This window comes from Pristiophorus japonicus, chromosome 9 (genome assembly GCF_044704955.1).
Source record: "Pristiophorus japonicus isolate sPriJap1 chromosome 9, sPriJap1.hap1, whole genome shotgun sequence".
Lineage (NCBI taxonomy): Eukaryota > Metazoa > Chordata > Chondrichthyes > Pristiophoridae > Pristiophorus > Pristiophorus japonicus.
In genome coordinates this window covers 216,680,733-216,696,814 of record NC_091985.1, presented here as the reverse complement: position 1 = coordinate 216,696,814, position 16,082 = coordinate 216,680,733, and the positions used below count along the sequence as shown (strand labels likewise).

General features: G+C 51.9%; 2 protein-coding genes across 2 annotated transcripts in view; one reads left to right on the top strand and one right to left on the bottom strand.

Moving 5' to 3' along the window:
* Nucleotides 1-16,082, bottom strand: part of LOC139273676 (zinc finger protein 271-like) — an 83,047-nt gene that overhangs the window by 17,602 nt on the left and 49,363 nt on the right. The gene's annotated exons all lie outside the window — the stretch shown is intronic.
* Nucleotides 7,522-7,932, top strand: LOC139272880 (histone H3). The gene has a single exon (XM_070888985.1). It carries the CDS (start codon nucleotides 7,522-7,524, stop codon nucleotides 7,930-7,932), a length of 411 nt encoding a protein of 136 aa, XP_070745086.1.

Genomic DNA, 16,082 nt, shown 5'->3' with positions numbered 1-16,082 from the left:
TGAATGCGGACGAGATCTGTATGCCAGCAGCAGTCACGACAGGTGGCTCTGCAGCATGGCACTTTGGATTCTGAGCATGCCTTCTTTAATGATCTGCACTGCACACTCCACCTAGCCATTGGAGGCTGGCTTAAAAGGTGCCATCTTAACGTGATTTATACCGTGGTCAACTATAAAATTGTGAAATTCTGCACTGGTGAAGCACGGACCATTATCACTGACCAATATGTCAGGAATGCCGTGCGTTGCAAACATGGTTCTAAGGCTCTCCACAGTGGTGGAGTTGGTGCTCGAGTTTAAAATGGTGCACTCGATCCATTTTGAAAATGCATCAACGACTACAAGGAACATTTTGCCCATGAATGGGCCTGCATAGTCCACATGCACCCGTGACCACGGTTTGGTGGGCCAGGGCCAGGGGCTAAGGGGGGCCTCCCTGGGGGCATTACTGAGTTGGGCACAAATGGTGCACCAACGGACGCAGAGCTCCAAGTCTGCATCAATGCCAGGCCACCAGACATGAGATCTGGCTATGGCCTTCATAAGGACGATCCCCGGGTGTTCACGATGGAGCTCCTGGACAAATGCCTCCCCACCTCGTAAGGGTATAACTACTCAGCTGCCCCACATCAGGCAGTCTGCCTGTATTGAGAGTTCATGCATGCACCTATGGAAGGGTTTGACCTCCTCAGGGCAGGCATCGCGAGCCTCTGCCCAGTCACCAATTAAAACGCATCTTTTAACTAGACATAACGTGAGGTCGCTGGTCATCCAGGCTCTGATTTGGCGAGACATCATGGTCGAACCTGTGGATTCAAAGGCATTGATGCCATGACCATCTCACAGTCCTGTTCGTCGGACCCTTCTATGGTTGCCAGGGGTAGCCTGCTAAGCACGTCGGCACAGTTGTCTGTGCCTCGTCTGTGCCCTATCGTGTAGTCGTAAGCCGCCAGCATGAGTGCCCACCGCTGAATGCGCACCGAGGCATTGCCGTTGATTGCCTTGCACTCCGATAGTAGGGACTTGAAGGGTTTGTGGTCGGTTTCTAATGCAAACTTGGCCCCGAAAAGGTATTGGTGTATCTTTTTGACACCGTACATGCACGCGAGCACCTCCTTCTCAACCATACCATACCCGCGCTCCGCCCGCAAAAGTGACCTGGAGGCATAAGCAACGGGCTGCAATTTACCCGCATCATTGACGTGCTGTAAAATGTACCCGACCCCGTACGCTGATGCATCACAAGTAAGGACTAACTTTTTACCTGGGTTAAAAAAAGCTAAAACACTCTTGGAACATAGAAGGTTGTGTGCCTTATTGAAGGCGCGTTCTTGGGTGTCCCCCCAAAACCAATCGCACCCCTTTCTGAGTAGCACATGGAGAGGCTCCAGCAGTGTGCTCAAGTTCTGCATAAAGTTCCCAAAGTAATTGAGTAGCCCAGAAAGGCGCGCAGTTCTGAGATATTCCGGGGCCTGGGTACTAGGTGAATCGCTTCAGTTTTGGATTCGGTTGGGCGGATTCCATCAGCGGCAATCCTTTTGCCCAAAAATTCAACCTCAGGTGTGAGAAACAGACACTTGGGTTTCTTAACTCTTAGGCCTAGCCGATCCAATCGACTTAGTACTTCCTCAAGATTGCGGAGATGAGAGTCGGTGTCCCTGCCCGTGATGAGTATGTCATCTTGAAACACAACCGTCCCCGGAATGGACATGCGCAGACTCTCCATGTTGCGCTGGAATATAGCAGCTGCCGACCTGATGCCGAATGGGCATCGATTGTACCCAAAAAGGCCTCGATGTGTGTTGATGGTGGTGAGTAACCTAGACTCTTCGGTCAGTTCTTGCGTCATATATACAGATGTGAGGGCAAGTTTCGAGAAAAGTTTTCCTCCAGCCAACGTGGCAAATAGGTCCTCCGCTCTGGGAAGTGGGTATTGGTCCTGTAGGGAGACTTTGTTTATGGTAGACTTGTAATCCCCACAGATTCACACGGATCCATCAGGCTTCATGACGGGGATGATGGGGCTTGCCCAGTCGCTGAATTCCACGGGAGAAATTATGCCTTCTCGCAGAAGCTGGTCCAGGTCATTTTCAATCTTTTCCCTCATCACATAAGGTACAGTTCTAGCCTTGTGATGGACCAGTCTGGCATTCTGTGTGATGTAAATTTTAACTTTACCCCTTTGAAGGTGCCCACACCTGCTGAAAGAGATGTTCAAAACGGCTTAGAACTGTTGAGCAGGAGGTTCGTTCCTCTGACGACATGGCGTGAACATCATCCCATTTCCAATTAAGTTCTGCTAGCCAGCTTCTCCTAACAAGGCTGGGAGATCCCCAGGGACAATCCACTGGGAAAGTCGATTCACCATCCCTTTGTGTGTGACCGAGAGCATGGCGCTGGAAAGGACTGGGATGATTTATTTACTATCGGTCCTTAGTTTGGTGTCGATCTTTGTGAGTTTTGGTCTGTTGCTTTTGTGCGGCCACAGCTGTTCAAATTGTTGAACGCTCATGAGGGATTGACTGGCCCCTGTGTCCAGCTCCATGTTGACGGGTATCCCATTGAGTAGAACCCTCATCGTAATTGGAGGCAACTTGGTGTAAGAACAGTGGACATTGATCATGTTAACCCGCTGTACCTTGGCGTCCCGTGCACTATTCCAACCATCTTCTGGTCCGCTTTTCGACCTTTCCAATTTGCATACCAGCTGAGCTGCTGTTTTTCTGACATGCGAGCCAATGTAGTTGCAGTTTCTGAAAACAGCATGCTGAAATCGACACACCCTGGTTGAGTGCCTTCCCCCACATCTCCAACACAGACCGTTTCCATTGTTTCCGAAGGATGAGCTGCGTCTGGCTGATCTCCCTTGAGCTTCTCTCAACCTGTTGTTGATTGCTTGCATTGTGGATTGATGAGGTGTGATCGGCCGTTCAAGTGGCCCTTGATTTTGATGGCTTCTGGCACCACTGTCTGCTGTTGAAGGCCTGCTCTCATGCCTTTGTCTGTGTGTGGGGGTAGCAGTTTGTTTCACAATGTGAATCCCTTGTTCCGATGCCTCGTTGGTTGTACTACCCGAAGTATAGATCAGCTTCGTTTCTTCTTCGCCTGCCAAGAATGTCTATGAGACCAATGTTGCTGCCTCTAGAGTCAAGTTCTTAGTCTCTATAAGCTTTCGGAATATGCCTGCATGGCCTATTCCTTCAATAAAAAAGTCTCTCAGTACTTCTCTCCTTAGTTCATCAGGGAACTCACATGAACTAGCCAGCCTCCGAAGTTCCGCCATCAAGTCGGGTATGTTTTGGTCCACACAGCATCTGTAGTTGTAGAACCTGTGTCTGGCCATGTGTAGGCTGCTCGCTGGCTTCAGGTGGTCTCGCACCAGTGTGCTCAACTCCTCAAACAACTTGTTTGCTGGTTTCTTCGGTGCCAGCAGGTTTTTCATTAAAGCATATGTTTTCGAGCCACAGCTGGTCAAGAGATGGGCTCTTCTCTTGTCTGCCTTATCGTCGCCCAGCCAGTCTTTGGTCACAAAGCTTTGCTGGAGCCTTTCTATAAAGTCATCCCAATTGTCTCCAGCATTGTATTTCTCATCTGAGCTGTTGGTAGCCATTCTGTGGATTCTGTGATCCTGTAACTAGTCGCCACTGTTAAGTCCTGACTCTAATGTACTGACTTGCACGAGACGCATGCTGAAGTCAAGGTCACTCAGGACCTGCACCTTTAATTCACAGCTCTCCAGTGCTGCACATGCCTGAGACCTCCCTTTATATACCTCAGTGGGACAGGTATGGAGTGTCTCCTGCAAGTGCACCCCTGGTGGTAAGGTATGCTTATTGTTACAGGTCATATCCAGTTACAGTCATGTATAGCATGGTAAGATACAGTTATATACAGTAATGTGAGATACATGACAGAGGCCACATTGTTCGCATGCCTGACACAAGACTCCCAAAGCAAGCGCTCTACTCAGAACTCCTACACGGCAAGCAAGCCCAAGGTGGGCAGAGGAAACGTTACAAGGTTACCCTCAAAATCTCTCTGATAATGTGCAACATCCTCACCGACACCTGGGAGTCCCTGGCCAAAGACCGCCCTAAGTTGAGGAAGTGCATCCGGGAGGGTCTGAGCGGTCGAGTCTCATCGCCGAGAGCGTGCAGAAAATAGGCGCAGGCAGCGGAAAGAGCGTGCGGCAAACTAGTCCCACCCTCCCTTACCGTCAAAGACTAACTGTCCCACCTGTGACAGAGACTGTAATTCCCGTATTGGACTGTTCAGTCACCTAACAACTCACTTTCAGAGTGTGATGAGAGTGTGTTAAAGGGGCGGGCCGGTGAGACTAATGTCACTGTGTTTGTGTGTCCGTCTCATCGCCGGATTCCAGAGTCCCTCTTGTGTAAAATTCAAAGATTTCCCTGTCACAGGATCGTCCTGCTCCCCTGCTCAGGTCTAAAGTGGGAATTAAACGTCAAGCTTAATTCAAATTTTAGTCGAAAAACAGAGAAAATGTCCGCGATCGGTTGAGAGAGCGCGATCAGTGCAGCAATGAAACGGGTTTAAATCCAAATTGCTGCCTTCAATTCGGATGAAACCTTCTCGACAACAAACATCCCGGTCTTCGGGACAGAAAGAGGCCAGTCTGGGAATCTGGAGGGCCCGGGTTGAATTGGAATCGGACAGTTAATGAGGAGAGAGAAACACAGAGAGGCTGGAGGGGCGGGGAGCTGACAGCAGGATGTCTCCGCCCCGTCCGCTCGCTGCCTTTAAGTTGCTCTGTGCCGCCGCCTCCCGTTTCATTTCTGACCGAGCTCTGACTGTCAGAGAGATTTTCCACAGAGTCGCGGACATGACTGACACTGCAGCCGCCGAAACGGCCCCTCCTGCCGCCGCCGCTCAAACCAAGGCTCCCAGTAAAAAGAAGGTGGCGGCTCCCCGCTCCAAGCCAGCCGGTTCCACGATGGGCGAACAGATCCTCAAGGTTGTGGCCGATGGCAGCGATCGCAAAGGGATGTCCCTGGCCGCGATAAAGAAGGCTCTGGCGGCCAAAGGCGTGGATGTGGAGAAGCGCGGGTCCCAGATCAGGTTCAGTATCAAGAGGAATGTGACAAATGGCTTCCTGGTGCGGACCAAAGGCACGGGCGCCTCGGGCTCCTTCAAAGGCGCTAAGAAGGAAAACCAGGGGAAAGTGGGAAGCGAGGTGAAGAAACCAGCAGTCAAGAAATCTCCAGCCAAGAAACCAGCAGCCAAGAAATCTCCAGCCAAGAAACCAGCAGCCAAGACATCTCTGACCAAGAAACCAGCAGCCAAGAAATCTCCCGCCAAGAAAACGAGCACCAAGAAGGCGCCAACAGTAAAAAAGGCAGCAAAAGCGGCGGCTGGGAAGAAGGCAGCGGCGCAGAAGCCCAAGAGCCCCAAGAAGGCCTCAGGCGCAAAGGTGAAGGCGGCCAAAAAAGTGGAAAAACCGAGGGCCAAGGCCAAATCAGCAAAACCCAAGAAAGCAGCATCCAAAAAGTAAATAAAAAGTGCAACTTGTAAACACCTGAACCCAAAGGCTCTTCTCAGAGCCACCCACGCCTCTCAGAAAAGAGCTGATCCCCGAATCAAATGATCCCTGTCCCGGGGCCGGGCTCAGATTTCAGACAGAAATCATTGAACATGAAGCCAGGATCCCTGGTGACTTGCTGACATTGGCTGCACCCACCCCTCCCCCAGTGTCTGCAATAAAACACAGAGAATGGGATGTCCGGCCCGGGTCTCACTGTAACTGGGGATGTTTTCGGCTCCAGTCTCAGTTCCTGGTCATTGTCATTTCACAGATTCAGAGAGAGCCTGTGAGACGGTGACACTGGCGGAGATACCCCGCCTCACAACTCAAACCCCAAACTCCACATTCTCCAAATCAGCTGGAATAAGGTGTTTGTAAACTGCTGAACCCGTCTGTGAGAGGAAGTGTGGGGAGATGGAACAAGTTCTGAGATTAACAGGGAAGGGGCTGTATTTAGGCGGGAATATTCGCGATTGTTAATTGTAACGGGACCTTATTTAAAAGCTTCTGATTCCTGGAAGCCTTGAAGATGAATTCCGAGTCTGTAAGAGTTTGTGCGGAGCGCTGTGTTTCGGTTCTATTGTCGGAAAACGGATTGAAATTGGCGGCTGCAGAAAGCTGGAGGCGGAGCTGGAAGATCAGAGGCTGCTCTCTGCTCTGTCTGTCAATCTTAACTCTGTCTCCTCCCCTTCCCGCCTCTCTCACTCTGCGCGTTCTCAGTCAGGTCGGCTCCGGCTCTAAAAAAAGAGCCGGGAGGAGCTCCGTCTTATTCAGCGGCTGTTTAAGTGAAGAATCATTGTGTCTGGTCGAGATAAAGGAGGCAAAGGACTGGGTAAAGGCGGAGCCAAACGGCACCGTAAAGTGCTCCGTGATAACATCCAGGGCATCACCAAACCAGCCATCCGCCGCCTGGCTCGCCGTGGCGGTGTCAAGCGGATCTCAGGCCTGATCTACGAGGAGACCCGCGGGGTGTTAAAAGGTTTTCCTGGAGAATGTGATCAGGGATGCGGTCACCTACACTGAGCACGCCAAGCGCAAGACGGTCACTGCCATGGATGTGGTGTACGCTCTGAAACGGCAGGGCCGCACACTATGGATTCGGCGGCTGAATAACGCGACCCTTTCCCCCAAACACAACACAAAGGCTCTTCTAAGAGCCACCCACCGACTCACAGAGAGAGCAGCGACCTGGGGATTGGAGCGCGTACAATTTGGTTGGGAAATGGTTTCGGCTGTTTAATTCATGGAAATAAATATTTGGATTTATATAGCGCCTTTCACGACCACCGAATGTCTCAACAGCAATGAAGTACTTTTGGAGTGTAGTCGCTGTAGGAATATGGGAATTATTAAATATTTTACAACTATTGTAAATATGAGAGATCAGAAACTTAGGCTAACAGTCACAATTACCACCGGGCGGGATATACCGTCCCCTTTACCCAAACATTACAGTCTCCCCTCACAGATAATTCCTGTCATGTTGTGAGGTTTCTGAGATTCGGTTAAATGGGACTCTGGCGGGATCAATGCGGGAATTTGTGTTTACAGGAAGCAGTGACTGGGGATTTATTCCCGCCCGGTACAGACCGATCAGGGAATGGTACAGAATTCAAACCGGAATGTTGCAGAGAGTGGGATTGGTGACTTATAATGGGGCACAATCGCCGTTATAAAGAGCGGGATTCTTAAATTGCTGGCGGGAAATTAGAGTTTATTTACTCTCTGTTGGTTGATATTCTGAAATTGGCGGGCTTTTTGAAATTGACCAACTGTCAGTTTCAGTTCAGCCAATCAGGGGCCAGTAATCCCTGTACTTCATTTTCACTCTCAGTGCTTGGTTCAAACTTGATTGGCGGTCGGGCTGCAGCCAATCACAGCCCCGGGGCGGACCCTCACACACTTTAAAAGGAGGCCCCAGAGGAGTCTCCGCATTAACAGTCCGTGTGTCCCAGATTGTGTTGAGATCCGTTTAGATAATGGCCAGGACCAAGCAGACAGCGCGCAAATCTACCGGAGGGAAAGCTCCTCGCAAACAGCTGGCCACCAAAGCGGCCCGGAAGAGCGCTCCGGCCACGGGCGGAGTGAAGAAGCCTCATCGCTACAGACCCGGCACCGTGGCTCTGAGGGAGATCCGCCGCTACCAGAAATCCACCGAGCTGCTGATCCGCAAACTGCCCTTCCAGCGCCTGGTGCGGGAGATCGCTCAGGACTTCAAGACCGACCTGCGCTTCCAGAGCTCGGCCGTCATGGCCCTGCAGGAGGCCAGCGAGGCTTACCTGGTGGGGCTCTTTGAGGACACCAACCTGTGCGCCATTCACGCCAAGCGAGTCACCATCATGCCCAAAGACATCCAGCTTGCCCGCCGCATCCGCGGGGAGCGGGCCTAGGCTCCCCCTGCCTCGGCACCAAGTGCAACAACGGCTCTTTTCAGAGCCACCAAATCAGCAAAGGAAAGAGCTGCGATCTCCTATAACCAGAGCTTCGTGTTGTTCATTAACCCACTGTAGGGACGGGCAGAGGATGTGGGACTGATTACTGATCGTGTGTTCATATACCAGCTCCGTTCACATGGGAGTTATTGACTAATATTAACTAATGAGCCCTTTAATATTTTCAGAAACTGACATCGGCTTTGCGTCGCTCTGACCCCGAGTTCCCCGGGGCAGAGCACAGATTTCCCCATTCGGTGATACCGGAGAATGGGGACAGGTAGATCTGGGAAGCACTGCAATTGACCCGGGTCCTGTGTGTGTACATCGCTAGCTGATGCAGTGCGGTCTAAACTGACCGGCTTAGCAGAGAAATATACAGCCCGGGAACAGAAGCAGCATTCAAATTATCTCAAACCAGACCAGAATTAAACTAGGCCCTTTGATTACTATATTAATTCATCACCGCCAACTCTCTAGTTTTCACAGACAGACTAAAGAATATTTAAGGAACCGGTGGCGGTATTTATACAATTGTCGAGTGACAACTGTCGTTCAGTTATTCGCTGTTAACTGGAAGAGTGTATGTGTGAGCAGAGAACCGTAATGCAGAGAACGGGAACTGAAAACTCCCCCATACGGATAAGGGGTAAGCCATTTGGGACTGAGATGAGGAGAAACTTCTTCACTCAAGAGTTATTAACCTGTGGAATTCCCTACGGCAGAGTTGTTGATGCCAGTTCGTTAGATATATTCAAGAGGGAGTTCGATGTGGCCCTTATGGCTAAAGAGATCAAGGGGTGTGGAAACATAGAAAATAGGTGCAGGAGTAGGCCATTCGGCCCTTCTAGCCTGCACCGCCATTCAATGAGTTCATGGCTGAACATGCAACTTCAGTACCCCATTCCTGCTTTCTCACCATACCCCTTGATTCCCCTAGTAGTAAGGACTTCATCTTACTCCTTTTTGAATATATTTAGTGAATTGGCCTCAACAACTTTCTGTGGTAGAGAATTCGACAGGTTCACCACTCTCTGGGTGAAGAAATTCCTCCTCATCTCGGTCCTAAATGGCTTACCCCTTATCCTTAGACTGTGTCCCCTGGTTGTGGACTTCCCCAACATTGGGAACATTCTTCCTGCATCTAACCGGTCTAACCCCGTCAGAATTTTAAACGTTTCTATGAGGTCCCCTCTCATTCTTCTGAACTCCAGTGAATACAAGCCCAGTTGATCCAGTCTTTCTTGATAGGTCAGTCCCACCATCCCGGGAATCAGTCTGGTGAACCTTCACTGCACTCCCTCAATAGCAAGAATGTCCTTCCTCAGGTTAGGAGACCAAAACTGTACACAATACTCCAGGTGTGGCCTCACCAAGGCCCTGTACAATTGTAGCAACACCTCCCTGCCTCTGTACTCAAATCCCCTCGCTACGAAGGCCAACATGCCATTTGCTTTCTTAACCGCCTGCTGTACCTGCATGCCAACCTTCAATGACTGATGTACCATGACACCCAGGTCTCTTTGCACCTCCCCTTTTCCTAATCTGTCACCATTCAGATAATAGTCTGTCTCTCTGTTTTTACCACCAAAGTGGATAACCTCACATTTATCCACATTATACTTCATCTGCCATGCATTTGCCCACTCACCTAACCTATCCAAGTCGCTCTGCAGCCTCATAGAATCCTCCTTGCAGCTCACACTGCCACCCAACTTAGTGTCATCCTCAAATTTGGAGATACTACATTTAATCCCCTCGTCTAAATCATTAATGTACAGTGTAAACAGCTGGGGCCCCAGCACAGAACGTTGCAGTACCCCACTAGTCACTGCCTGCCATTCTGAAAAGTCCCCATTTACTCCTACTCTTTGCTTCCTGTCTGACAACCAGTTCTCAATCCATGTCAGCACACTACCCCCAATCCCACGTGCTTTAACTTTGCACATTAATCTCTTGTGTGGGACCTTGTCGAAAGCCTTCTGAAAGTCCAAATATACCACATCAACTGGTTCTCCCTTGTCCACTCTACTGGAAACATCCTCAAAAAATTCCAGAAGATTTGTCAAGCATGATTTCCCTTTCACAAATCCATGCTGACTTGGACCTATCATATTACCTCTTTCCAAATGCACTGCTATGACATCCTTAATAATTGATTCCATCATTTTACCCACTACCGATGTCAGGCTGACCGGTCTATAATTCCCTGTTTTCTCTCTCCCTCCTTTTTTAAAAAGTGGGGTTACATTGGCTACCCTCCACTCCATAGGAACTGATCCAGAGTCAATGGAATGTTGGAAAATGACTGTCAATCCATCCACTATTTCGAAGGCCACCTCCTTAAGTACTCTGGGATGCAGTCCATCAGGCCCTGGGGATTTATCGGCCTTCAATCCCAAGAAAGCAGGAAAGGGGTACTGAGGTGAAAGATCAGCCATGATCTTATTGAATGGTGGTGCAGGCTCGAAGGGCCGAATGGCTTACTCCTGCACCTATTTTCTATGTTTACAGGTCTGAAATAAGCCAATCTATCGGTACATGAATTCAAGGGCTCTGACTCCATTAAGTCAGTAAGCAGCCCTTTCACAGATACTGTGGGTGGCTCTGAAAAGAGCCTTTGGGTTATTAGATTAAATCTTGTCCACTTTACTTGGTCTTGGACGAAGTGGTGGTTTTCGTGGGCAGCAGCACAGCCTGGATATTCGGCAGCACCCCGCCCTGAGCGATGGTCACCTTTCCGAGCAGCTTATTGAGCTCCTCGTCGTTGCGGATGGCCAGCTGCAGGTGTCTGGGGATGATGCGGGTCTTCTTGTTGTCGCGGGCCGCGTTGCCGGCCAACTCCAGGATTTCAGCGGTCAGATACTCGAGCACAGCAGCCATGTAGACCGGGGCTCCGGCACCCACACGCTCAGCGTAGTTCCCCTTTCACAGGGAACTGCAGTCCGGCCCGGAAGGAACGAGCCTTGGCCTTGGCCCGAGCTTTACCGCCGGTTTTTCCTCTTCCAGACATTTCCACAATCCACAGGTTCAGAAAAAGAATGCGAAACTCCTCCCTCATCTGCTCTTCTTATATATTCTGGAGGGATACAGGGAGTGAACTTGTGATTGGTCGCTCTGCGGTGCATTTCATTGGTCTTTTCCGATGACCAATCACCATCTGCTTAGCCTGCCACTGAAAAGAGGGCGAAAATTATTGTTCGACTTCCAACGAATCTTCAATTTCAAAAACCCCGCCAATAATTTTTACAATGCGGTTATGTTAATAAATTCATCATTAGCCAAAGATTTCCAAACACATTTTATTCCATATTGCCTTCCAAATTCCAGAATGTAACAATCAGGATTAAATTAGGGTTCACTTTCAAACATTCTGTTACGGGACACATTCCAGCTCATTCTTTGTACAATTTGGGAATCACAGATCATGGCTCGATCCTCCGCACAGGCGGGAGTGAGACCAGAACTGGAAGTCCTTCTGTGAAAAGAGAAGAGGGACAGAGTGTTCAAACTGCAAAGTTCTGGTCTCTGTAAGAACTCCCATTCTGAGTTGTTGCACACGCAGGCCCCGGGTAATAAGCGGGTTGACTAACTAGATTTTTTTTTTGAAAAGGGCTTGAGAGAGAATGAGGTGAGTAAAGTCTAAAACAAGTCCATAATTCGTCGGCAGGCGACCAGGGAGTGTTTATATTTTACTGGGAGGGAACTTCATCAACGAAGCTAAGGCTGAACCGGACAGTAAAACCGATCATCTGAAAATTCGTATCTAAATCTACCCTGGATCTTTAAATGTTGTCAAAAACACTTGCTCAGGAAATAAGTACAGTAAATTGAAATTAAAGGATGACGCGATTGTGCAGCTCTTTCAGAGAGGTTGTGGGTGGCTCTTAAAAGAGCCGTTGTGTTTGGGGTTTGTTTCGTCAGAACAGCGTGGAGTTTTACTTGGAGCTGGTGTACTTGGTCACCGCCTTTGTCCCTTCCGACACGGCGTGCTTGGCCAGCTCTCCGGGCAGCAGCAGGCGCACGGCGGTCTGAATCTCCCGGGAGCTGATGGTGCAGCGCTTGTTGTAATGGGCCAGCCGGGAAGCCTCACCCGCGATGCGCTCGAAAATATCGTTCACAAACGAGTTCATGATGCCCATGGCCTTGGAGGAGATACCGGTGTCGGGATGAACCTGCTTCATCACTTTGTAGATGTAGATGGAGTAACTCTCCTTCCTCGACTTTCTGCGCCTCTTGCCGCCCTTCGGTGGTGTTTTCTTGATCACTTTCTTGGCGCCTTTCTTGGCAGTAACTGATTTCTTCTCTTCAGGCATCGTCTTGTTCAATCCGACCCAGACATGACGTAAACTCAGCTCGGAGCTCGTATTATATCGGCAGCCCCACACTCCGCCCACAGCCCTATGCTAATGAGGGATGGGTGAAGGCAACGATTGTGATTGGTTCATTCGCTGCGTTGTCAATTTCCATTGTTCTGTAATTCTCTGATTGGATATTTAAAGAGACCAATCAGATTTACCGCTCGCCACAATCTCAAATTCTTGAATTAGGTCATCAGTTACATCCCCTCCCGAGCCATACTCTGTTCTTTATCGATCGAGATATCTACATGTTCGACAGACATTGACCGGTTTGTAACCGAGATTGCCTGAGGGTCACTTCTGGTCAGGACTTGGGAGTCCTTCTATGAGGGCAAAAGATCCTCACTGTCCTTCCGCCCTGATGCTGCCTTCCTCCCACCGTTTAATTCAACACCTTTCTTATCTGTCACTGCTGTAACTATATTAGTTGTTTCAGTATTACCTTCACTGGAATATGCCATAGCTTCTGTGCCGTAAACGGCCTATTTCCCTTCGCACAGGGGACATAAATTTAAAGTAATTGGCAGGTTTAGAGGGGAAATTTCTTCACGCAGAGAGTGGGGGTCTGGAACTCACTGCCTGAATGGGTGGTCGAAGCAGAACCCCCCCCCCCCGAAGACCACCTAATAAGACTGTGTTATTTTGCCACCTGGGGAGTGCACCCCAGCCAGCACTGTAAGGGGAGACCTGCCCTCACAGCTTCCCTCTTTCCCACCCCACACCCTCTCTCTCTCTCTCTCTGTCACTCTCTCTTTCTCTCCCCTCTCTCCCCGTGAGCTCTTTCCTCCTAATTAATAAATCAAGACAACTGAGCAGAGGGAGCAAGGCCCCTCCCCAATCGTTAACTAGGGGAGAAGTGTGCCTCATTAAGTGCTCCCTCTGCTCCCACATTTAACGAGGCCTATTAAGACCATTAAGGCCTGTGACTTTGGGGTGAGTGTAACCCTTAAAGGGACCCCATGATGGCGACACCATCCACGTTGGTGGCAGGGCCAGTTAAGACTTACGCGCAGGCAGCTTCCACAGCCACTGCGGCCTCCTGCTGCCCTGCCACCATTTTGATTAATAACTAAAAAACATGGGGTCAAGAGCTACACTCACCCCACTATGAGCATCAAGGAGTGCGTGCGGGCGATGGCTGGGGTAGTCGGCCCCTCGGCCATTGTCGTGGCCTCCAAGATGTCCGGGAAGGCTGTGTTCTTCCTGGGGTCGGAGCAGGCGGTGTCCCTGGCCCTTGAAAAGGGGCTCACGGTGGGCGGGACGTTCCTGCCGGTGGACCCTCTCGAGGCCACCACGCAGAGGGTCATTCTTTCGAATGTCCCGCCCTTTGTTCCCGCTCCTCCACCTACATCAACTCGGGGAGGTAAGGTCGGGGATTAACCCGATACCGCTCGGCCTCAGGGAGACCAGCCTGCATCACGTGTTCTCCTTCCGCCGCCAGCTTTTTGTCCGCCTGGCGCGGGAGGAGATGACAATGGGCACCTTCAAAGTGGTGCATGAGGGGACTGCCTACCGCGTCTTTTGGACGTTGGACGGCGTACGGTGCCATGCCTGTAGGGAGGTAGGGCACGTTTGGAAGAACTGCCCCGCCTCCAAGGCCGCCAAAACACCAAAGGCGGCCAAGGCTGGCGCCGCCATCACCCCTCCCCCTAGTAGCATCCGCGTGGATGCGCGGACATCGTCAGAGGCCTTTGTCTTCATGGCCTCCGGCGGTGGGGAGGGAGAGTGTCCGGGTGGAAGGAAGGCATGGAGGAAGGTGAAATACCTCGAGGCGGGTCCCCTCAGAGCACCGGACAGCCCCATCACCGCGCCCGGCCTACCTCTGTCACCGGCGAGCGCGGGGTGCCCTGAGCCCGTGCCCAAGCCCTCGACCAATAGCACAGAGGGGCTTGGGCGCGGGCAAGAAAAACAAAAGGGGGGAGTGGAGCGGGTGGCCTCGGCAGTCATGGAGGTCTCCCTGCATCCACGCCACCCCCTCAGACAAAAAAGGAGGCACCGCTCCAATGAGGCGGAGGGGGAACAATATCCCTCCATGGAGGAGTTGGTGCCCGCCACATGTCCCGTGTCCTCCACCAGCGCCCCCAAACCGCGCCGTCGGCAGGGGGGAATCTGTCCCCGGGGAGGGTCAGACAGTCGACGCTGCCCAGCCTCTGCCTCCCAGGGATGGCGAGGAAGATCTGCCTGTTGTGGGGGGCGTGGGGCCGGCGGAGGAATATGTCGCCGCCGGGTCGGGCGTCCCGGGGACTGAGGCGGGCGGGGCTGAAAAGGCCGAACCTGAGCCCACCGAGTCAATATACAACATCTCCCGGGATCTGCTCGATCCGGCAGATAAATAAAATTTTAATAATTTTAAAGAACCTACACACACTGGGCTGGGGGGGTGGCGGCGGGAAGGGGGAAGAACACCAACCCTCGCCCCAAACTTTGGAGCTGGGGGACTTGGAGGACCTGGAGCAGTTCTTCGACCAGGTCTCTCCATGTTCCCCGGTGCCTGGGGCGGAGGGGGAACCCCTTCCGCTGCCGCTTCCTGACCCAGCACCACAATTAAAAGAGCCCAGTGGGGACTCCTCTGCCGATGATCCTGGGGGTGGGATCGGGGCAGAGCCAGGGCCGGATGGAGCAGCCAGGCCGTTTGTCGACAGACCGGCTGCTGGCGGCGACCTCCCGGAGGGGGATGGGGACTCGGTGGAGGGTGCGGGAGAAGATCTGGAGTCCATCGCCAGTGAGGTGGTGGATCTCCTCGTGCCCGCTGCTGAGTCCCGCCTCATTCCTGTAAAGGAGCTCCGGGACTTTATGGTCCAGAGCCAGGGTCGCCGCAACTGAGCCCATCTGGCCCTAGAAAAATGGTCCGAGCCGGCGCTCCTCATCAGGTCCGTCTGTGCTGCTGCTAAAACCATGGCTGCGGGTGGGCCCTTATCAAAGGCGCAAAGCCTTGAGCTGCGCCAACTCAAAACGTTCCTCGCTGGGCTGCTGAGGGAGTGGAGGTCAACAAACGACTCCACTCCACCCCCCACAATAGGTTAAGTAGAGGTTGCACTATGCTTTTGTCATGAAGATAACCATAACCAGGCTCAACATCAATGGCGGCAGAGAGGCACGCCGTAGATTTAACAATTTTTCGCTCCTGCGGGAGGGGAAATACGCGGTGTGCTTCCTGCAAGGAACCCACACCATTCCGGGAGACGAAGCCACGTTGCTCCTGGAATGGCAAGGAGAGGTCCGCATGAGTCACCACACTGCCACTTCTTGTGGGGTGGCCATCTTGCTGACCCCGCATTTTCAGCCGGAGATCTTGGGAGTCGAGGTGCCCATGCCAGGCCGCTTGCTGCACATTACGGTTCACCTGGGGGACGTGCCGCTCCATCTCGTGAATGTGTACGCCCCTCAGCCCGGCCCGCAGCAAACGCGCTTCTTCGAAGAAGTGTCTGCTCTTCTTGGCTCCGTCGACATCGGCAACTGCATTGTCCTCGGAGGGGCTTTCAACTGCACCCTCGAGGCGAGGGACCACTCCGGTGCCCCGCAGAGCATGACAGTGATCGAGAAGTTGAGGGACCTGGTCGGGTCCTTCGACTTGGTGGACGTCTGTCGAAATCTCCATCCCGACTCCAGCGCCTTTACTTGGGTGAGGCCTGGAAGAGGATGGTGCAGAATTGATCACCTTTACGTGTCTCGGGCATACGTTTCCTGTGTTCCGGCGGCCTCCATGCGGCCGGCGCCGTGTTCGGACCACCACCTGGTGTGGGCGGA